Source organism: Nilaparvata lugens, chromosome 8, assembly GCF_014356525.2.
Source record: "Nilaparvata lugens isolate BPH chromosome 8, ASM1435652v1, whole genome shotgun sequence".
Lineage (NCBI taxonomy): Eukaryota > Metazoa > Arthropoda > Insecta > Hemiptera > Delphacidae > Nilaparvata > Nilaparvata lugens.
Window position 1 is genome coordinate 12,247,417 of NC_052511.1, and position 23,941 is coordinate 12,271,357.

Below are 23,941 nucleotides of genomic sequence, written 5' to 3' on the forward strand. Positions count from 1 at the left end.
GATGAGTGTTATGCTGTTGTATTTTAGTCTCATGGATGAAAATTTGTTGAATATGAAAACTCACTAGGTGGCTGATCTCGAAACCAAGAGATTACTGAAATTAAGAGAAACAAGACAAGTATATTATAATTCTACCTCACTTTTACTAGCTGTACGATTATAATTTGTATGTTAGTACTCCTTAAGTAATTTTAGAAGCTGAGATAATTTTGAGATCGAAAAACTTTGTTAATTAACTGTGAAATTGACAGGGTCTAGAAGTCTTGAATTCACCATATTATTCATTATTCTCAATTAATAGACTACAGTATAACCTACAATAGATTGAAATACATAATGAAAAAGCTTTTCAAATATACAGTAAGCTCAATATAACTTGGAGCATTATTTGAATTAAAAAATCTCTTGAAACTTCTCCCAGAGATATATTCAAATGCTTATTATAAAAGACTATTAACGAATTTGTTTCATAGAAGCACATTTTTCTAGTGGAAATGATTTTGAAAAACCAGAGGTTTGTATTTATCATAAATTTTCAAAGATATTTTTGTGCTAAACCATGAAATCATATCAAATACTTTGTGGAAAAGCTCTTAAACTAGATAATTTCATGAGATGCAGAAATTACTTGCTACAACTCTATTGTTCTTCCTGGTAATCGACTCGGTGGAATTGTTTATTTCCTCAGGCGCATTACTTCTTCCACCAGCTACGATTTAAGAAAACAAACATATTACAATCAATTTCAAACAAACATTGAAAAACTACGCTAATAACACACTATTCCTGATCAAGCACATTCACATTCATAAGTTTAACAAGCATGGACAGGTTGATTGGTTAGCATAGTACAAAGTTAGTAGGTATCTATCTAGTCAAGTCATATTAGTAATGATGTTAGTTATCGATATCGTGGTTTACTGGATTGTCAAAGAAGGTAACTAAGGTATAGCCTACTACATTAAGTATTGAAACGTTTATATCAGGATAGGGATATTTTTAATAGTGTACAGACAATAATTTCAAATTCATTACAAATGATAAGATTCCAATAGGGACAGGATCGTTGAATAATGAAATGGTTCAATAATTTATCTTGAAGAAATGCTTTCAGAAATGTCTCATTGAAGTTATAATGCGAACCAAAATATTTATAAATCTCTTCAACCACCATCGAATGAATTGAATTTGATCTACTTTCTCTGTTTTTATTACATATTTCTCATCCTGTTCCTTCAATAATCAAGCCCTCATCTGGATATTCCATTAGTAAAACCGTTCTCACTCAATTGCAGTCATTATTCCCGGAAACCTTTTTTCAACAAATTCCAAAAAATCTTTTAGGATTCATTTCCATTGAAAAAAGTCGATTTTCACACAAGAGATGAATTTTTATAACTTAATTGCATTTAATGTATCATTTTCGAGACTAATAAAAGCTTCCGAGGGGATAATGTTAACATTAATTAATGATTCAACAATCATATCCAACTCAGTAAACCAGAAGTTTCCACAATATTATCAGCTGATAAAAAGCACAAGCAATAAATTATTATCATCTCAATTCAAAGCCAAGACATCGAAATCAAAAATTGCAGAAAATTTCAATAGCAGAAATAAAAGACGTGCACAAGATGTGAAATTATCACACAAGAGTTAAAATTACGAAGAGACGGTTGAAAGGAATGAAGGAAGAAGATGCATGGATCAGTTTTGCGGAAAACTTAGTTCGATTCAAACATAGAGACACACATATAGGTTTCTGAGGTTTTTTCACTTACCAAGAGATCAGTAAACGTAGATCGCTTGCTGTTGTAGAAAGATGTCAATCAATCCTAGTCAGAGTCTCTCAAAGCTGTCAATCGAGTTAGGTCACTAGTGATTAGAAACAATGTACCTATGACCTTTATCAATTGAATGGCACCTCCCTGCCTCTATTGTCAAGTCGACGAGTAGAACGTCACAAGTAGTTAGAAAATTGACTTTTAGGTTGTAATAAATATAATATTCATATTTTAATAATTATTATTGGAATATACTAGTCCAATGATTTGATAGCTCCAAAGATTTTGAAGATATATACATTTCATACTGAGATTTTTAATGAATTAGAAAGTATTCAAGAGTATGATGATATATGAATATGCATGAATGATCTGAAGGATCATAAGAATCGTGTATTTCTTTCAAGGATTATAAATTGATCATGGACAAATCCATTCCAATTCGTGTTCTTTGTTGAGGTTGGAAGTTTTAGGTCAAGGTCAAGTAATAAGGTCTAGGTCAACTACCCATGGTTTTGTCGTGTGATTACTGAAAATGTAGTGTTTTCTAATCACTGCTGTCCATCATTAACAAGGTTTTTCAAGTTCAAGTTCTTTGTTGAGGTTGAAAGGTCAAGGTCAAATAATGAAGTCAAGGTCAATTACCTGAAGATTTGTTGAGTGATTACTGAGAATTTACTATTTTAACTAATCAGTGTTTGCAGTTTGTCATGAATTGTGCAGGACTTCATGGTTAAATACATGAGATATTTCAAACTCTTAACTAAGATTTTTCAAAATTAAGCTGTTGAAGTGATCCCATAGGAGTTGTAAGGTCATGTATCTTGGAGCTAGAATGCTCGATTGAAAAGGTATTCTGCTCTTATCAGTTTTCCATGTTCAAGTTTTTATTCTTGGATAGATTTATTTCAGAGAAGATCGATACAGGCAGCAGCATATATTATATCGATTATTTTAAAACTCAAATTGGCGGTTGTACAAAATCCGGTTAAATTTTTATCGTCATCAATTTCACGATAACCAATCAGAGAAGCCTCCTTTCGAAAAAGTCTTCTCTAATTGTTTATCGTGAAATTAATCACGATTAAAATTGAACCGGCTTTTGTGCAACCAGGCCAAAGTCATTCTTATTATTAATCTTCTCGGTAGAATGTATCCTTATTTCACTAATTTATTTTTCTGTTAGAATATTCGCTATGCTACGAAATTTCAAATCTCAAAAGTTGAATGTCAGATTTTTCTGCTGATGTCGATTTTCTTTTTCTCGTACTTAGTCACCTCAATTTCAAGTCAGTCAAGTAAGTTCAAAATCGTTTATCAGATTGTCTTCATGAATCATTGCAAGCGATCCTTCACCAAATACAGAATTTGGATAAATATCTATCTGCATAGAAGTGGAAAGAAAACTGAAGTGATCTACATAGTGAAATAAGAAAAGCGAGTGAAAGTTTGAAAAAGTATATTTGTGCAATAAAGGAACAAATTCAAGCCGAGTTGATTACAGAGCTAAATCTACTGAGAAGCAAATTATCGAAGATTTAAATCTCCAAGACAGTATTTTATGAAGGCATTAATGAGTTTCCAACTTTTGTTAAACTACGTCACTACAATCTAAACTAGAAGCATAGATTTGTACATGAGTATTTGCGTTATAATTTGGCGTTAAAATCTATGATATTCGCATATTCCACAAGCATAATAGCCAGTCGCTTCTATTATAGCTACAATAAATAGATTACAGTCTCATTGCTGTACAGATATTCCTCCTATACAAGAGCTATTCAACAAATTTATAATGTATCGCACTCATTGATTTGGATAAATACATTAAATAATAAAACAGTCATTTTTTCACCGAGTAGAATGGTTCAAGAAACCATCTTCAAACTTATAATTCTTATAGTTTGAATGTAAATTAAAAAAAAAAAAACTGTTCAGTTGATATCAGTGAGTGGAATTTCATGAGATTAATAACGATAATATTATTCAAATATTGATGTGTATTGCACTTATTTTTTACAGTTTGCAGCATATATACTATATTCTCAAATATTCTGATAATTTAAAATTATGACTTTTATGAACTGAGTTCAGAGTTCTACAGTTGACATTGTAACAACTAATTTCCTGATAATCGTTGTAGTCTAAGCTTGAAAAATATCTATAAATAATGAATAAATAACAATGAATAAATACTTAATCCTAATCAATGGTAATATACAACTATGATGGGATGAATTACTTCTAATGTCTTTGTCACTGGTCGGCTTATGAATGTCTTGCTTGATTTAGATCCACCTCTTCTGAGATGGAATAAAACGATGATCTATATTCAGGAACAGATATCTTGCTAAAACGTAAGATATCTGAGTGTTTTACACTGGGGTGGAAGGGCTCTCATGCTGGTAAGGAACCACTAAAAAAGTGTTTCTTGAGCATTGAAAAGGATTGAAGATTTTTTGGAATTATCATCAATTTGATTTCAGAATCGAATAAATCTAGGACTGGAGTTTTGGAAAGTGAATTGTGAACTTTTTTCTTGTGATGGTTTCGGTTAAAGAGTTTTGATAAAATTAAGATTAGTCTAGTTACACGAACATCGATTGTTGGACATACGACTTTTCGCCGTCCTTATGAATTATGTTAGATTGAACATAACTTGACAAACATATGATGTGATCATGTGTTTGTCAAGTTCCATATAAACTAGTAGAATTAATAAGGACGGCAAAAAATCATACGTCCGAAAATCGTTGTGTGTGTAACTGGCTTGAGTGGTATACTTTTTAGGGATGAGAAGAATTGAGCCAACAAGCAGACAGTTCATAAGCCACACACAGCACCCTATAAAATTCACCTACACTAGTTCTCTAGCGACGACTAGCGATCAGCTGTTTTGCTGTGAGGCCGATGCCGAATTGTCCGGCGAAGAGTTAGAGGAAGAGGAGGAAGAAGAGGTGTGTGAAGAAATTTTCTGCAACTCACGTGAACGCTTGGCTTCGATATCGATGTCGTCATCGTCCTCATCGTCATCATCGTCATCGTCATCGTCATCATCGTCATCGTCATCATCGTCGTCGTCATCGTCGGATACGGGTGCAGCGGGGGCGGGTGCGGGTGCAGGGGCTGTTTCAGGGGCAGTGACGTCAGAGGTGGTGAGTGTGACGGTGTGCAGTTGCGACTCGTCGACCGGTTCGTCGTCGTAGTTTGCCGCCTCCTGGGCGATCACCTGCTCACCGGGGGCGGAGCCGTAGTCGGCACTGTTGTAGTCGACGTTGGTGGCGGCCAGGCCCTGGATGGGTGTCGGGCCGGGGGCCGCTACTACGGGCGGTGCCGCCTGCACCACGGGGGCGACAACCGAAGGTGAGGCTGATGGCTTCTCGTCATCATCATCATCGTCGTCGTCGTCATCGTCATCTGCTCAAAAAATGATCAAAATGGATGAAGAAGAAAAAAAGATCGAAATGGATGAAGAAGAACAGACAAATGATCAATATGGATGAAGAAGTACTCCTATGCAGACATAGGAGTTAATAATTGTTCTGTTGGGGTGAGTTTTCTGGAAGATGCATGAGATTTTTCGCCTCAAAATTTCCAAGCTAACCAAGTTTATGACGATTTGGATTATTGTTTATTCATCTTGTCAATTTAGAATATCCATGATAAGTAATTGAAATTTGGAGTTTGAGTTATTGATTTGAGTGACAGACAAGGTTGCGTACAGACTTTTGCGCCACGAAAACGTTCATTCCGCATTTAATGTTTTCATCAGCTGATTGAATTTCTATTTGTACAGATACCTTACGATACAGCCTGATATCAGGTGATGGAAAGCGAAACGCGCGTGTTCGTGGCGCGTATGTCTGTTCGCAGCTGAACATAAGTTGCATTGCAAGCATAATATCCTATACTATTAAACGAGCAATATCTGTTTATATGTTTAGATATTTGGATGTTTAGAAGTTTATATGTTTGTATTTCACCGGATCTCGAAAACAGCTCTAACGATTCTCACGAAATTCAGAACATAGTAAGTTTACAATATTAAAATTAGATTGCACTAGGTCTCATCCCTGGGAAAACTCGCTGAAGTACATTAAAAGGATAATAATTATTCATCCTTTAAAAAACAGCTGATAATAATCAATTCGTCGTCTGTAGATGATGGAAGTGAGTGAGCGAGTTCATGTGTGTGGGACTGTGTCAAAATTATGACTCAGCTGTTGAACTTTTGTAATTATTCAATCAGGTACTTAGTGCCGGTTGCAAAAAAGCCGGGTTATTTTCAATCCTGATTAATTCCGGTAGATCCTTCTTTTTGAAATAAGTCATAATCTCTGATTTGGCTCACGTAAAATTAATCAGGATTAAAATTTAACCGGCTTTTGTGCAGCCGGGCCTTTGTGAGGGAAATTTTTGCATTCTTCTGGAAATCAATCTCAATTTCCTGTGATTAGATAGAATTTTACTAATACATGTGTATTACATACACATTTCTGTATGAACTATGAATATTATTATAATTTCTTCTTTCGTAATAAATTTTTTATGCTTTTGTACTCTAGATATAATAAACCATTGTTAGAAATTATGTAACCATGATTGGTATTTTTGAATACTTGATTGATAAAAAAACAATCAATAATAATTAAATCTGGAGAATTGGGAACAATGCAGGAGATGTTTTTCTTCATTACGATTCAAAAATATAGTCTATATTGAGGGGGGAAACCCCGAGTTCAAAAAAGTATTGTATTGTATCCAGACAATTACTCTTGAATTGCAGTTGTAATATCCTTTTTTGTGAATTTGAATATGTTCTACTATAATTAGTTACATTCATCCATTGGATTATCCAATAAATTGGAAGAGGCAGCTTAGGCCACGCACACACCCATCGATTTGTTCGGATGGTATTTTGCCGTCCTTATAAATTCTATTAGATTAAACAGATGTTTTCAAACAGATGATGTTTGTCAAGTTCCGTTTGATCTGATAGTGTGAAGGAAGGCAAAATGTCGTACGAACAAAAATCGATGTGTGTGTGCGGGGCCTTATGGGCATGATACTCTAGTATCTGTCCTGTCATGTATGATAATTATTGTACATGATGGTATGAATATACATTAGTATGAAGTGCGAATATAAGTGCGATATAGTGGTTAAAATGGATGTAAAAATGCGGAATCTCTCCACACGTGATTTGTCATGGAAGGTGAAATAGATAGGTGTTTTATTTTCTTTGGTTACTGCTGTTGTTAACTATTGAGCGAGTAAAATCTGAATGTGAGACAATATATGAAAGTATTCTCTATTGATGGTAATGGGCTGACACTGGTGACGTTTCCACCAACCACCTAACTAATGTTTCAGGTGGATTCCGAATCTCTAGGTAGTGATTCTGAAGCTCATAACAGCCACATAGGGTGCAAACGCAAACATAGTGTAGCGACGAAGCTTCAAACTTGAGAATGTTGGATTTAATGCAGAAATTCAAATGGGTCGAATTCGATGGGTTTTGTTAAAATTTTCTTTAAATTTGGTCTCCATAAAAAAATGAAGATGCCGCTCCACTATTCATCTTTATCCAATTACATGCATAAAATTCAATACTCTCAAGCTTGAAGCTTCACCACTCTACAATGTTTGAAGTGCCCTGAAGTGCGTACAGACGTATGCGCCACGAACATGCGCATTTCGCTTTTTATCAGCTGATGCAATGCTTGTTCTATCTGTAACTTACTGTTTCTGTACAAATTCAGATATAATAAACATACTAATATCAGCTGATAAGCGAAATGCGTGTGTTCGTGGCTCTCAATTCTGTCTTTTCCGATCTATGCCTAATAAGTCTACCTGCTGCGACAGGAAATCTGTCCTGCATGGCGTTATCTTATAATTATTCTGGACTCGAGGTATCAGTGATGAGATATCAGTATGTGATTATATGATTTTTCATTGAATTAACCAATACCCTTTTAGATTTTCCAAGGAGTATTTCTTCAATTATTGGATATGTTATAATTGCATAAAAAATCACTAGTACCCTTTTTATATTCTACAAAATACAACTAGTTGTGTGAATCTGTTCAATCAAATGAATGAATGAATCAGTCAATTTTGACACTCAAGAATGACATAAGTGCTCGGAGATAGTCGTGTTTTAAAAAATATAACATAGTGAATTTCTATATATTGAACATTCAAGTAGCCTCATTATAATACTTTATTGAATATGTTACTAGAGACTCCCTGGGTTGAAGAAGTCGCTCATGAACTGTTGTATTGATTTCTGAGATTCGCAGCTTGTAATTATACAGAGTGAGAACTATTATGGAAACAGCCAAATAAATATCTTTCACAAGTACGATATTACAGTAGTAGGTTCCATGGGAATCCTATTCCAATTGAAAAAAACTTTCTGTCGCTAAAACTTTTGTTCGCCATCTTGGATCCGTCATATGGATCCAACTCTATTTCGAATCCAGCTTCATTTTTAATCCAACTTCTTTTTTTCAAATGGGAAGGTCATGTGATATTTCATTTCGATACGGAATTTCAAAGGAAAATTAATGGCGAAATCCGCACATCGATTCCTCAAACCGTTTCAATGATCTCAATATTAGAAGGTACGGTACTAATAAATGATACAAAAATGGAGTGAATGAGTACGGTACCTATACATTGGATAATCAAGTGTTAGTGAACACTAACAAAATTTAAAGCTGATTGATCAATTCTCTCCAAAGTTTTTGTCGAACTTACAAACAGACAGAAAACGACTTTGAGCTGTAGTAAGTCAAAAGTGAGAACTTCGCTAACGCTCGTTCATTCATGTATGTTTATGAGTTTATCAATTATGAGTTTATTAAATACCTCTAGTTCCTATTTTGACTTAATTTTTGAGTGATAAATTAATTTTACTCGTGAAGCCTGATGATAGTCATCATAATTATATATCCTAGTATTCATAGCAACCATATTTTTTATGATCGTGTTTTATCACGTAGTTAGATAAAAACTTAATTTAAGTGAGTAGTGCTGGAAAACTCAAATACATCTATGGAATATATCCTCCTTTGAAATAAGAGTAGGGTACTCACTGGAACACAAATAGCCTTGACAACGTGTTATGAAAATACTCAATAGATGTCTGAAATTCAGCTTAGCAACAAGAGAATAGCTTTATGGCGGAATTCATCGAAGACTTAATAAGAGGGCTCTTTCAGATCACGTTTTCATAGTGCCGACGACAAGAATATTACCTTCAGATTTTGCAATTAACCCAATTGAAGCCTTATGAAAAAGCGGAGCTTTGCATGATCAGCGTCCAAAGAGCGTTGAATGCATGAATCCCAATCAATCCCAATTCAGAAAGTGGAGGACCCTCTTGTGTGGAAACAATCAATAAATCAATCACTTTCCATCCCTGTTCAGTTTGGTGAGTCTCTCTACAGCTATAATAGCAGCTGAAAGCACCTTTCATTGTCCTTGCTACTCTATTGTTAGAATCGTCTGTTTTTCATTCGAAAAAAAATCCATTTACGTATTGTGTTGCGGATCTTGATGAAGTTATCTTTGGAATGAAAAATATTTTCATTCTTGTTTCACAATTTTCAATGCCTTGTTAGAAGGTGAGGGTCTCAATTTCTTCCATACAGGAACAATAATAGAATTTCCAGAATGGGTTATTGTTACTGTCTGCGCTAGATGGCATTACCAACAGAAGGTCTCATCAAATTATTCTTATTTTTTTCAAAAATAGATTGAAACTTAGAAAACATTTCATATTATTGTCTAAATCTATGAAGTAAATATATTTATGAAGGAGATTTGGAATGTTCTCAATCAATATTGATCAATGACCAATCAATTCATAAATCGTGACTAATAAATGCTTTACTGTAAAAATGTTGAATTTTGGTCGATCAGTAGCCTACCTGATTTGTAAATCATCGATGTTTTGTCAAGTGATGTGTTTAATGAGACAATTAGGAAAACACTAGAATTGTTTCTACACAAAAACTTTGGTAATCGAAATCTTCACCATTGATAATGTTTTATTAGTCAATAACTTGAATAATCCTTTCATGTACGTATCAATACTATCCTGTTATCACTTCCCTATCTCCAAAATAATCTGATTTCGATTGAATTTTCAATTTCCCAGAATTTTCAATTAATCACAAAGAATCTAAGTTATTTTTAGCCCTACAGATCCCAGAAAAAATATTATGTTGATATGTCGTTTTTCAAGCCAACCCCGAGTAGTAGAATTCAGTCTGAAGCCTCCAGGATTATTTTCCCTTATCTATGGGTAGGATTGATATCGAAGTTTCAATTGGAGTGCAACTGTGGCTTAACATATGAGATAGAGCGCTCTACCTGATCTCAGATCGTAGAGCTCGAAAATACGCCTAGAGGGATTTTGAATTATACATCTAAATGGTGACAATCGGAAGATATTGTTGATCAAGAACTAAAATTCATCAAAATTGATTTTTTCTTCAAATTTCACTCATTTTCGAAGAATCATAACTCAGTACTCATTGAAGATAGAGAGTTCCGAATGATCTCATTTTATTCATAATTCTATAATATAAAAAAGGCGAAAGCAATTTTTTCTGTCCGATTACGAGATTTGGCAGAAATAGCTGAAAACTGGAAAATGAGCCGAACATACGAGGTTTTCGGGCAACTCTGTATCTAGCACAAAACATTTTGCATGAAGAAATTGGTTCTGGACTTCTCTTATGTACCAAAATAATATATTAGAAAATCAGAACTATCATATAAATTGCATGCACCAATATTTAAAGTGAGTGAACTAAGTCCTGTAGATGTGAGAAAATCCGTCGAAACACCAGACGTTCTGAGATTCTCGTGTAATTAATTTAAACGTGCAGTGTGAGGGCAGCATTTCCAGGACTATCAGACTTATGAGTTTCATGATACAGGCTTCAAACCAAGTCGTGTCACGCTGTATTAGAAAAATAAATATCATCATTATAACATATTATAACATCATAATAACTGAATGTGACAAGAGCCAAAACAGTTTTACTGCCCAGCTACAACTGTGCCAAATTTATTTCCATGTGACGAACCTGGTGAAATTTGTTCTCAAATCTCTAGGAAAATCAATATCTGAAGAATAACTTACTATCGTCTCCTTATAATCTTCGAAGCCTATTTTTTAGTTTCATTTTAGAAAGTGCATGTATGATACAAGTTGTGCTATCACGTATATCGTGTTATCTCTCATTGAGAGTACGGTACTAAATGTAACATTTATATGTTCTAGATCATGCAGTGAAGGAAAACACACAGGATGGGTAGGTTCTTGGGTCTTGATGTTTCAGTCAATCGCTTAGCTATTCATGAGCTTTTCATTCAAATGGATATTTCGAAATTTAAACTTTGAAATAATTGTTTCAAGTTCCAATGATTCACTTGTTCTCATTTTAGAGAGTAAATTTTACCTCTTTTTTCATTTCTCGTTTTTTACCTGTTCATTGAATGAACGATACATGTTCATAAATGAACGATACTATTCGATACATGATTCGCTTATATCAGAGTCATTAATTCCTGTCTTTATTGTAAAAAAATGCAAGAAGTTTTTCCCATGAATTAAAATGAATAGAATCGTCATGAATTTTAAAGATTCGCTATGAAGAAATATGGGTCTGGATTATGTTCATAGTATCATGATTCAATGAAACAAAAATTTCTCACGAATGGAAGAATTTGAGGAAAAATTATTCAGTTTCAAATTATTCATAAATGAGAATCAGCCATACTTCAGAAGAGAGAGAGAGACAATTTCTAAATCTTAATAAGTTTTCAATTTCTCCTCTTTTCAATACTGTGGGCTATTGTACTCTTAATCACATTACTTTTGTATTCCAATTACATTACAATAATTGTAATGTAATTATTGAAGAATGTAAATTGTTTCTACTGAGGAAATTTATATATTTGTGGGAGGGGGGGGGCTAGACTTGAATTTCAAGATTGAATCGATAGTTTTCTAACTCTCTGATGTGGATTCAAATTCATCGAAATCGATCATCAGATTCTTCTGAAACAGTTCGAATCAAGCCCATCAGTTTTCTTTTTTTGTATGCTACAAAAGTCCAAAGAGTACAAGAATTTGGAAGATGACAACCAACCATGATCATGCTTCACATTTACATGCTAGTGTATTATACATTGACAGAGATCGAAGGATTTGACTTAAACATTAGTTCAAACACACAAAAACATTCAATTTAAACTTATTTTTCAGATTGAAGGACACAAAATTATTCAAAAAACAAGATAATCAACATTTATCAGACTCCTGATTTTCCTCCTCCACCTTTTTCTAAGCAAAGCTAGAACTATTTTATTTGAATTATTCATTCTCAAAATGAGAAATGCAGTTTGGTGGTGAATCATCTCTAAGATTGTGCAAAAATGCAATAGGGTTGTCCCTCTACTATAATTTGGATAGATAACATTATTGATCAGAATTTTGTAGATTTGATAGTTTTTGTGAACATTGTGAATCATTTGAATATTTGATTGGACATAACTTTGTTTCTATGGATGAGGTCATATATACGGGTTTTCTTGAAGAAAAACATAGATAGTAACGTTTTGTATCATTTTCCGTGCTAAAGACTGAAACATCAAGACCCTTCAATGAGGTGTCAATAATATTTTCAAACACGGCATTATAAATCACATCGCATTTTATTCAAAATAAATAATAAAAATAAATTACATTCACATCTTAAATTATCACTTACACTTGGCATTCAACAAATAAATAGATAAATTAATAGAATCGACTGAGTTCACAATGTATCTGTGTGCGTCATAAAAGTCATTAGTTGCATAAATTATTACATTACAGTACATAGCTAAGTTTGATTTTCAGTTTCGCTTTACAGTACCACAACAATTTTAATGTAATTGCTATTTGAAAATATTATTGAGGCACGTCATGAATAATAGTGTTAAATATTGGTCTTTGGTAAAATCTCGCTCCTCAAGAAAGGATGAGTAGAGGACATCGAACGGCTTAGAGTGTTTTTGAGACATTTGTGGCGGAGGCGTCTCTCCTCTTCAAACTAAAAGCAAAACAAGAATTGTACGTTGAAACAGCCAGTATTTACAGGGCGTCATTTAACTAAGTGCAGGCATTTCAGTTTTCCAGGTTAGAAATTGATAACTGAACTTCAACCAGAAACTACATGGAAGGGTTCTTTCTATTAAAATTCAATTCTGTAATGTGTCATCACTTGATGGGTTATCTTATGAACCGAAATTTGGGAATGCATGGAAGAAATTCTCATTCAAAGCTCTAAATTGATGTCTATGGAAGCACACACCATGAATACTGGTGTTTTGGAATACTGAGAGTCAATTTGCACTAGGACGATTAACTAAATCGTTACTCGATTGGGCAAAGATTCGATTTCAAGATTGTTGAGGAACAATATTTAATTAACTGACACTATTACACTGTTACACTATTAGTTTGTAAATATGTTTTTTTATGAATAAACAAATTTGAATTTGAAAAGACTGAATTATCAAGGAATATTAGTAACAAAGAAAGTATAGCTTCGGTAAAATGTTTCCTTAGAAATAAAGGGACACATACATTACCATGAACATTTTCAATTTTCAATTCCTAACTCATGAGGTGTTACTGAAGTATTCTTCCCTATCTATCCTAAGTATAACTTCCTAGCTGTTAGCTCTACTTGCTTACTCACAGAAGCCATCCTATCGAACTTATAGGTTTTATAATGGGTTTTGAATTCAAGAATTAAAGTACAGTAAATCTAAACACTTTTGGATATTGACAACTATTCCTCTAGTATTGTATTACTCTTGAAAATGATACATTCACAGGCAAGAATTTCCCATGGAATGAAGTTCAATCATCAATTCCTGAACTGGAGGTTAGTAATTGAGGAATATGAAGTGAAATAATTGTAGGAAATGAAATGACAGAGGCAATGAAGTTGAGAATTTTCATGATGAGGTCCTATTGAAGAATAAACATACATTCACCATCTTAAATGTTCGGAAGCATTTTGACTGACAGTGAGAAGAGCATATCTTTGTGAAAATATATTTAGCTGAAATACTCAAAAGAAGATGAAAAGATATCAAGATATATACAACAAAACCTCACATTTACACTTATATTGTGTTCATATCATGCAGTACAATATTGTGATAGAATGTAAATCATTTTTTCTGATTCTACTGTAAAGGAAGTAACACAACTTTGGAAGGATGTCAAATTTACAGATGGGAATTATAAATTATATTTAATAATAATGATGATGATGTCAAATTTATTAATATTTTCCGACTAATTTCAATTTTTTTCTTGAATTTTCTGCTTGGTCAATCGTTGTGAGATGTAATGGATGATTCATGAATTGTTAATAGTTGTTTCCCAGATCGGAAAACATGTTTAATTAGTTTGAATTTCATTGAATTAGTGTTAGTTGAACCAAAAATTCATCTCAATTCACCTTTACTTGGCTTAGACTTGGTTGGATCTTCTCGCAGAGTCCCAACTAGTCCCACAATTCGTTTAACTGGCCAGAGAGATGCTGGCTTTACTCCTGCAGTAAGTTTTACTTTTTCAACTATATTCTCACCTAAACGGGAAATTTTTTTTGTTTATAATCACATCAAATCCTTTATTCACTTGTTATTTGTTTTTAGAAATTATTTACTTTGCTCCGCATTATTGTAAAATATTGTTCCTCTTTCATTAATTATTATGCATGCTTTTGTATTTCCAAGAAACAAATGTCAGAGACAGATTTTGTTATTTCTGAAAAACAAATTGTCCTCCCTACTACCTCTGGTGTATCACAAATAATAGATGATGATTTTAATGAGAGTATTTGATTATTCCAATATTTCCCAGTTATAATTCATTTATAATATGGTTTCTCGTCAAGGATTTCAATTATACTCTTCTTTATTCATGAATTCATTAGTATAAATCGTTCAGATTCAAATACTATTGTGGGTTATTCATCGGAAAATTAATTCGTGGCATCTAGAGAAGGAAGAAAGACAAAGAGCTCCCAGTTTTAGTCAGAAGTTATGTAAGAAACTATTGAAGAACACAGCTCGAGATAATCGAGATAAATAAATAATGAACAATTTTAATCATGCATCTACTAATAATCAACTTTGTTAGTAGAGACAAATAGCATGCAAATACACAAAAGCTGCAAGAGAATATTTTTGTTGGAAAAAAAATGTTGACAAAATAAATAGTTGCACAAGAGATATCGCAATTCAACAACAACAGAAACAATGAAATAACTACAAAATGAATGAATGTGTAAAAGATGAAAAAAGATTATTATCCAATAAAATTCCTTCACGGCCGAGCCCAGACTATAAGTTTTTACCGGTCCACTTTGATTGGTAAAATATTCGGTTGGCGAAGGAATCCTTGCTTCCTAGATTCGCTGATGGTCTTTATCACCGTACCGGTAAAAGCAAGTGATCTGAGCTCGGCCTAAGCTATATTTAAAAAGCAAACTTGATAGTAATATAAAGATAAGGATGACACCTTTAAAATGTGCCGAACTAGTGAAGAAAACTGAAAGCCTAGGTACGACTTGACAGGACAGCTGCATTCAAATTACGGTATGTTTAAAAGGAATAATAGTATGGAATCTTTATGGTGGATGGGACTGGGATCTTTGATTGATGGCAAATGATTCTCTAATATTTATAAATTTGTGTAAATAGTGAGATGTTCATAACAAGTTTTGATAGAAGCCTACAGCCTACAGTAGGCCATGTGAAGGCCATGTGAAGCCTCTTCACCCATAAGAACGTCCCCAATTCTTGACACATTTTAAAACTCTCCAAACTTTAATTACCTACGCGCTTCAAAAATTCAAAAGTACTTTTTAGCTGATGAAAATATCGTTACTTGTGATATACTTAGCAAGAAGTCTACACCAAAATATGTATAGTTGTGAATATTTCGGGAATCCCAATTCCCTTTCCAGTTCCCTAGCTTCAAAGTATCAACCATAATGCAACTTATTACCTCAAAGCCTTAGGAGCCGTACATTTTTTATATGATACTCATTATTTTTCCGTATCATTTTTTAGATCCAAAGTATTTAGTAACCTCGTAAACTTGTAATCTTACAATTTCTTTGTCATATTACAATTTTTTATCTTAAAGCCACAGTGGCCGTACATAATTCAAATAATTCTTTTGGCACTGAGTATTTTTCCAAATCATTTTGCTAGATTTGAAATATCTTGTAATGTTCATGTCATCTTGCAACTTGTTGCCTCAAAGCTACAGTGGGCCTACATTTCTGGAGTTGCAATAATTGGTTTGGCACTGAGTATTTTGGTCGCACTTATCGACTAACTTAATGGCTAGCTCATGACTCGCCAATAGCGACCGTACCTCCTAGGATATCGTCAAAGAACCTTTCGAAGTAGTCCTCATCATCATCGTCATCATCGTCATCGTCGCTGGCCGTGCCGTCATCGTCATCATCGTCATCATCATCGTCATCCTCGGTGATGTCCAGGTCGACATCATCGTCATCATCATCATCATCGTCGTCGTCATCGTCGTCTTCTGAGGAGCTGGCGGGTGCGGGGGCGGCAGGGGCGGCTACAGCCGCTCCCGCGTCGGGGCTGGCGGCGGCGACTACCGCCTGACGGCCGCTCGCTGCATCTGCGCTCTCTGGCGAACTGTCTGGCGAACTGATCGGCGAACTGGTCACGCCAACCGCGATCACCACCAGACACAGCAGCACCCAACGCGGCGTCATTCCTCTCCTGAAACACGCAAAATACAACATACTTTATTTTATTTATTCAATGATCAAAAACACAAATCATTAAAATGATCCAAAAAGTAGGTTATGTTCCATTCACTTTTGAATTTGAGTCCATTTTTCAGTGTGAACACTTAAAAACAAGACATTTGGGATTTGTAATAGCGACTGCACCTAGGAGACATTCAAACAAATTGAGATTGGAAATAGAATCGAGTGATTACTAATTAAAATATACAAAAACATCCACAAATTCCAATTTGAAAATGATCGATGATTCAATGATTTTAATCATTTGCATTTGATTATTTCATGTATATTTTGATTTAATTTTTTGTGTGTTTTGGAAAAAATTTTATTTAAATAATTGATTGATGATCATTGATTGATTAAAAATTATATGATTTCCTATAATGTCCTGAGAGACCTCAGAGTTTTCTGGGGAAATTGGAAATAGAAAATTAAATAGAGATGGATGATCTCTGGGGCCTTCACAAGCTTTCTAGAAAAGTAGTTTTTCTGGGGAATTGGAAGTAGAAAATTAAATAGAGATTAATTAGGAAGATCTCTGGGGCCTTCATACACTGTGATGAAAATCAGTAGTATTGTATCAAACATCTTATAGAGCATACTAGAGCAGTAGGCCTATACATAAGAGTTAGTATAGAGCAGTGTATCCTACATTGGAATATAGGAAACAGCAATATTGTCACTTGGAAATTTGTCTGAAAACGAGATTGAACTATTGTTTCAATTGAATTAACATTTAAATCTCTCGAAAGAATCATTATATCATTTTCATAATCGGTGAGAACATTTGTGGTGGGGAGTGTGGTAAGAATATGTAAATAGCTTACTGTTTAAGAGGACAACAAACTTGAATTTGAACTCTGATTCTAATGCAACATTTATCCATTTTTGAGATGAGAGAGTACAGTAGAATAAACGAGCGGGTTGATTGGATATAAATGCGAAATTGAGCAAATTGTACTTTGAATTAAATCAATTTCATGGTCACTGTCTAGAACAAGACTGATTAAACTGAACGTTATTTGTAGTAAACTATAGAATGAGTCAAGCACTGAGTGGACGATAATGAGAGAGAGTGGTCGTTGACCACATTTTTGAGGTACAGTCATTTGGCTCTCCAAACCTAGAGCTGGAACAATGCAGTCTAACAATATCATATTATGGAGCTTTATAGCACTCTAGTGGATGGAAGTAGTGTCATTCTAACCAGATAGTGTATAATGTAATTTATCATTAATGTGTTTTACATTCTATACTCTCTGGCTGTAACAAACTATATTAAACTTCATGAATTTTTGTGAGATAATTAATTGCAGTGAAAGAAATAAGTATTTTATTCTGGTACATCAGTAAATATCAAGCAAGGAAACTTTCTTTAAAAATCTGGTGTGGTACACTCACACAACTCTCCTTGCTCATTGATCTATAAGCCTCATTAACGAGGATAATTTAGGGAATAACATTATGCCGATTGGCGGCTGAATAATTAAAACTACGATTATACTATTGTTATTGTGTTCAGAGTACATTTTCCTTTGTTTGAATTATGAAATTTGAAGATTTTTTAGAAGTTGTCAAAACAGCTGTTCTTCAAATAAAATATCGACATGATTGTGCTCTTTTGAATAAACTGCTCTACCCACCTACCTCACGCACGAGAAGAAGGTTACAAAGTAAATTTCTCAAGGATGGAGTGGACCCCCTGTTAATTTCTCAGGGAGAAGACTCATGCCAGTTAATAGAGCTGATATATAACTATACAGGGTATGAATTTGAAAAAAATCGGTCAAGTCATTTTCGAGAAAATCGTGAAAAACATGGTTTTTCAGCCATTATCCGCCATTTTGAATTGAATTTTATTGAATTTCTTATTATCGGATCCTCATGGTATAAGGACCTTAAGTTTGAAATTTCAAGTCAATCGTTTAATTAGGGATGGAGTTATCGTGTTCACAGACACACACACATACACACACACACACACACACACACACACACACACACACACACCACACACACACACACACACACACACACACACACACACACACACACACAAATACACACACACACACACACACACACACAGACCAACACCCAAAAATAATGTTTTTGGATTCAGGGGACCTTGAAACGTATAGAAAACATGAAATTAGGGTACCTTAAATTTTTTTGGAAAGCAATAGGCCTACTTCCCTTACCTATGGTAATAGTGCAAGGAAAGTAAAAATCATGGAATTAATAAATTAGTTAAATTGAACTTCATTCTATGTAATATATTCATACATATAACATAAGTAATAGCTACTGTTGATACATAATTATATTGATAGTGGATGAAAACAAGAGATAAAGACGTAGGTTTGAGAAAGATCCATTCAAAAATCTACCTATTTCTAGCTACAAGCACTGAATACTTGTTATGATTCACAATAATAGAAGAGTATGATCTCGGATGAAAACCTTCCATGAAATTTTCATCATCAGTTGCGATTGAATCTTACTCGGAAACCTGTTCATAGAAGGCTACACAACATGCTATTTAAAAAATCCAAACTTCTCTGCCAGCTCAACCATCTCTAAAAATATTATGAGCAGCTTCTGAAAAGAACCCAAAAGTGTAAGCAAGAGTTTCTGAAACTGGCGTTCTCGTAATTTATTCATTATTCTCGTCTTTAGTGACCGTTGCTTCTCGCTTTAAACCGAAACAACCTTCTATGAAAGCAGCTTGGACGTTTAAATTATGAAGTAAGGCTTACACGTTATGATCAAAAATTTCGGCAAGACTTCAGAAACCTTATATACAGCATCTTTGCATTTACTTTCAGAATACTTTATTTGCTATCGTACTGGGAAATCTAGGAAATTTACTCATTTGAGCCTATCAGAACTTATTCCTTCCTGATAAATGCTCTCTATACATACAGAAAATGGAATATAATCTATACATGCTCTAATTCTCCACAAAAATGGAGAACTTATATGCATCTTCTTTCCAGAAACGTTTAGCCTATTGTATCAGGTAAATTGCCGGTTTTCATAATGAATTATTTCTATGCCAAAGTATCTTATCCATTCATCTCACTATTGGTGCAAGCATAGCTCATAGGATTATTGTAAGAAAGAAAACAGTAGATTGAAACAAATCAGATGATCATTTTATACTAACAATCTTGATAATATCTACAATGACCCCATTCCCATTCATCGCACACAATTTATTGTGAGTCTTCATCGTAACATTTTTCTAAAGGAATAGAATTGTCAAGTTATCAATGTCTGAATAGTGATTGACCTAAATATGTTTAAACGTGACAATTAACAAAAATGATTTGATGAATGTAGACAAAATCCCGCTTGAAAGTTAGTCACAAGTCAAGACAGAGTATGTATTAATGAAGATCATGCAAGTCTTTTCTTCATTATTCATGATTGAGAATAGTTTAGTGACTCTAGCTGTATAATGTTCTCTTCACAAAGAGAACATACTCTGCAAATGCAAATATTAAGAACTTTTTGACAATAATACAAAGTGCCGTATGTCTCTATGCAGTAAGACCTCGATTATAAGATCATCATCCTATCAATTTCAATACTATTGAAATAATGCCAGTCTATTCCGATGACTTCATCAAATAACTGATCAACTAACTACTTGGATTACTTTTTGTTTCACTTCTCTCAAGCACTATCTTAGCACCGAATAATATGTCAACAATCGAACATCCTTAGCTGTTTTTGACAACCATTCTAGTAACATACTATATTTTTTGTAGTTTCTTCATGAAATCTTCTACTTATATATTTTATTTTCTATAATATTAAAATTTCTTTCTATAAGAATCACAGAATGAATTATGATATTGCAAAACAAAAATGTTTCCATGTAATATTTTCAATCCCAATCTTTGATTCTCTCAAATTTGACCATAATTTTCCTCTCTATGATAACTATTATTTTATGAGATACACGTTAATGATTTTATGGTATAAAAAATATTATTAGATTAGCTATCGATTACCTATATCATATTGCAGTTGTCATGAAATTGGCCCATATCTATAATATAATAAAGGAAAGAATTGGCTTATATACGTACGGGATAGGAAGTTCACGAATCATCACGTCTGAACTATTGAACTGATTAACTTGAAATTTTGCATATTGATTCTCAATTTACCGAGGATGGCTATAGGACTATTTTTAAATTGCTCAAGATAGGTAAAGTTTTCAGTTTCATATTTCAATTATACCCTCACGAAGCACGGGTTACCTGCTAGTTGATACATATTTTAGAACCTTTCTATTGATGGAAAATGTGTGAGATTTGACGTAAAGTATTGATATTGGTTTCTAGTTAATGATTGGAAAATGAGAGGCTATAGCCGCACTTGACTTTGAATTTGAAACCGAGCGTATCGGATACAGTAAGTTGATTGAAAGCACACAATCTCGTCCGATAGAATACTGAAAATGTAGGTCTCCTCTACAAATATGTAGGTTCGTTGGTTCGACGTCGTAACAGAGCTTTCTTTAACCGGTTTACATGGATGCCGTTGCTTCATCCGGTTCCGTAAATCTCCATATAATTACCAGGTAAACATTGAACTTGGCCCCGCTTCGATTCTCGTTACTTTATCTAGTAGTCTCTGCTCGGCCCAGCTTCCTTCCTACGCTAAGTGCTTCTACTTGGTTGGGTACAGTGGGATGCGAAGCACCGGTGAAGAGGAAGAACGAAGAAGAATAGGTGGAAATGAATGAGGAAAGGAGAAGGGAAAACAGAAGGTGAATTGGAAGAGGGAGAAAGTGAGAAAGAGAGAAAGGAGAATGTGGAAGAGAAGAAGGCAGAGAAAAAGATTTAGAAAATAGAGTGGGACGAAAAGAGCAGCATAAAAATAAGAAGGAGGGGTAACAATTACAAAGAATAAGGGAGAAGAAGAAGAGGGAGTTGAAAATAATTGAGGAGTGAAAAAAGGGTAGGTGAAGAGGATGAGGGGAGTAGAATTAGAGGTGTGAGAGAAGTAGAGGAGTAGAGTAGGAGAGAAAGGAGAGAAGAGGGAGTGAATATGAATGAAAAGTGAAATGACGAAAGTAAAGGAAGAATAATTCGGGTGAAATGATGCGAAAGGCAATTGAGAAGAAGAATGAGAAGGAAAAGCAAGTAAGAAAATGACTTCCAGGTGGTACGGAAACCACCTAAAGCTGTGAGTCCTCTTATCTGTCATCATCATCCTTTTCATTACTCAAGCGAAGCCAGGAACCTATTTGGGCATCATCCTCAGCAATAGAAAAGAAGGAATGGAGAAAAAAGAATAGTAGGTGAACAAAAAAATACAACATTATGAAGAAAGACGATATGAGTAAAATTATCAAAAAGAAGGTGGAGACAAAAAGTAGAAGTAGTAGACCTAGCAATGCATGAAAGTTGAATGGGTTGAAGTATTCAGCCTCAGAGAGAGAGAAACGAAGTGGAGAAATGGAGAATGATGGCTTAGATAATGGAAGGAAAAGTAGATGAAATGGGTGGAGAGGGGAAAGAGATCATGCACCCTGTTGAAATGATATTTTTTGTGAAAAAAATAATATTTTCCTCCACCTACTGTCCAAAGTACTCACTTTACTCCCTGGAACATAATACTAACTTTTTCGCTCTCGGTACTAAAAAACGGAAAACTCCCTAGGGAGGAAAAGTAGCTCCATTTAAGACATAGGAAGCATCTCTATTTTAAAAACTTACATTGGAAATAGGTTAGAAGGTCTAAGCTCAGATGAGGAAGCATAATAGAGTAGTCATTGAGCCAACTAAATTAAATACCTCAACCAGAAATTTGATTAACATATGAAATATATTTTATGCTAAAATTACCTATTACATACTTCATATTAGTATACTAAAAAAATTAGAAATATTTTTTGATATTCCATGTTATTCAAAATACCAGCCAACAAATATTTGCCATCAACTAATCAAATTTGGAGCGCGAACCATTGTTGTCACAACTTTTCTGACAGATAGCGTATAGCGCTGTCGGCGTTGAATTGTGACTACTTCCAGCTGTTTACTTTTTAGGTTATGTTGTAACACATTGTTACTGATCAAGTAAGTTTTTAAAATTATTTTATTTGCAGTTTTTATAAAAATGTAGGTGGAGGAAAAATGTTGTGTATATCACGAGTGAAAAATGCTTTTTCTCCCTCAGGGAAATTGTTTCCCTGATCAATCTTTCCCTTCAGTGGAGAAAAATGGCATTTTTAACTCTAGATATACAAATAGCTATTTAATCATTTCCGTGAGAATTGAGTAGAAGGTGAAAATAATTATGTACAAGGAAGGTAAAATCAATCTACACAAGATGTGGTGGAAAAGTGAAGAAAGGAAGAACTGGAAGAAAAACAGGAAGGCAGAAAAAGAAATGAATAACCAATAAAGAGAAGAAGAAGTATAAAAAGTCTGCAGAGAATAGAATGGAGAAAACTGAGGGAAGCATAAAGCGGAGGGAGGGAAGATGAGAAGAAAAAGTGGATAAGATATGAAGGGAAAGGAAACTAAAACTAGTTGAAACGGAGAAACAGATAATAAGTAATGAAGGAGAAGTAACAAGAGGATACTGAAGGAATATGCAGGAAAGGGATAAGTAAAAAACGAAAAATATATAAAAATATTTTCATTTTTGTATCCAATTTATTGAAACTAGAAAAAGGAAAGAAAAGAAGTGAACACAGGAAAAGAACAAGAAGAAACATTCGAAAGCAGAAGGAGATGGCAGAGGAGAGGAGGAAAAAGTAAGACAAAAGATGATAAGGAGGAAAGTGCTAACACGGAGTCTACCGTAAGGGACATACTGGGCCAACTTTCTTTGTAGAAACTTGACCAACAACGAGATAGAAACTTGTATCCGTTGGCTTCAAAACAGAGGCAACATCGCACACACCTCTTTCTTCCTTCAAACTGGTTCATCAACCAGTTAGTGACAATCAAATATGGCACGCGGTCACTGGCGACTATTATCACTGCAAATCATGCAAATTATCCGGTTTTCATGCGTGGTCACTCAATTTCTGGAACCTGAATGTCTCATTCCAAAAACTGGAGGTTCCTCATTTTTGTGTTAGAAGAAGCTGTTTCGAAGTTCATCTTCCGGAATCAATTATTACTTCCTTGAAGAACATCAATACTCAAGAGTTGTAGCTATTATGAAAACCGTGACAGCTTTCAACCCGGATTGAACCTGGCCCACCTTGGCCTTGGAAAGGTCCCAGTTTTCATTGTTGAA

At 34.2% G+C, this 23,941-nt stretch overlaps 1 protein-coding gene across 12 annotated transcripts in view; it reads right to left on the reverse strand.

Annotated features, from left to right (window-relative positions):
- The window catches only part of LOC111043815 (stress response protein NST1), a 48,532-nt gene that overhangs the window by 18,119 nt on the left and 6,472 nt on the right, over positions 1–23,941 (reverse strand). For 4 of the 12 annotated variants that reach the window (XM_039433959.1, XM_039433956.1, XM_039433960.1 and 1 more), the window contains exons 2-3: positions 16,258–16,637; positions 4,770–5,201 (exon numbers count right to left, since the gene is read on the reverse strand). In XM_039433959.1, the coding sequence (XP_039289893.1) occupies positions 4,770–5,201; positions 16,258–16,630 (805 nt within the window). In that variant the 5' untranslated portion in view covers positions 16,631–16,637. Of the gene's footprint in view, positions 1–64; positions 95–628; positions 710–4,769; positions 5,202–16,257; positions 16,638–23,941 lie in introns of all 12 variants that reach the window. The other 8 variants (XM_039433950.1, XM_039433948.1, XM_039433949.1 and 5 more) reach the window with 3 other exon arrangements.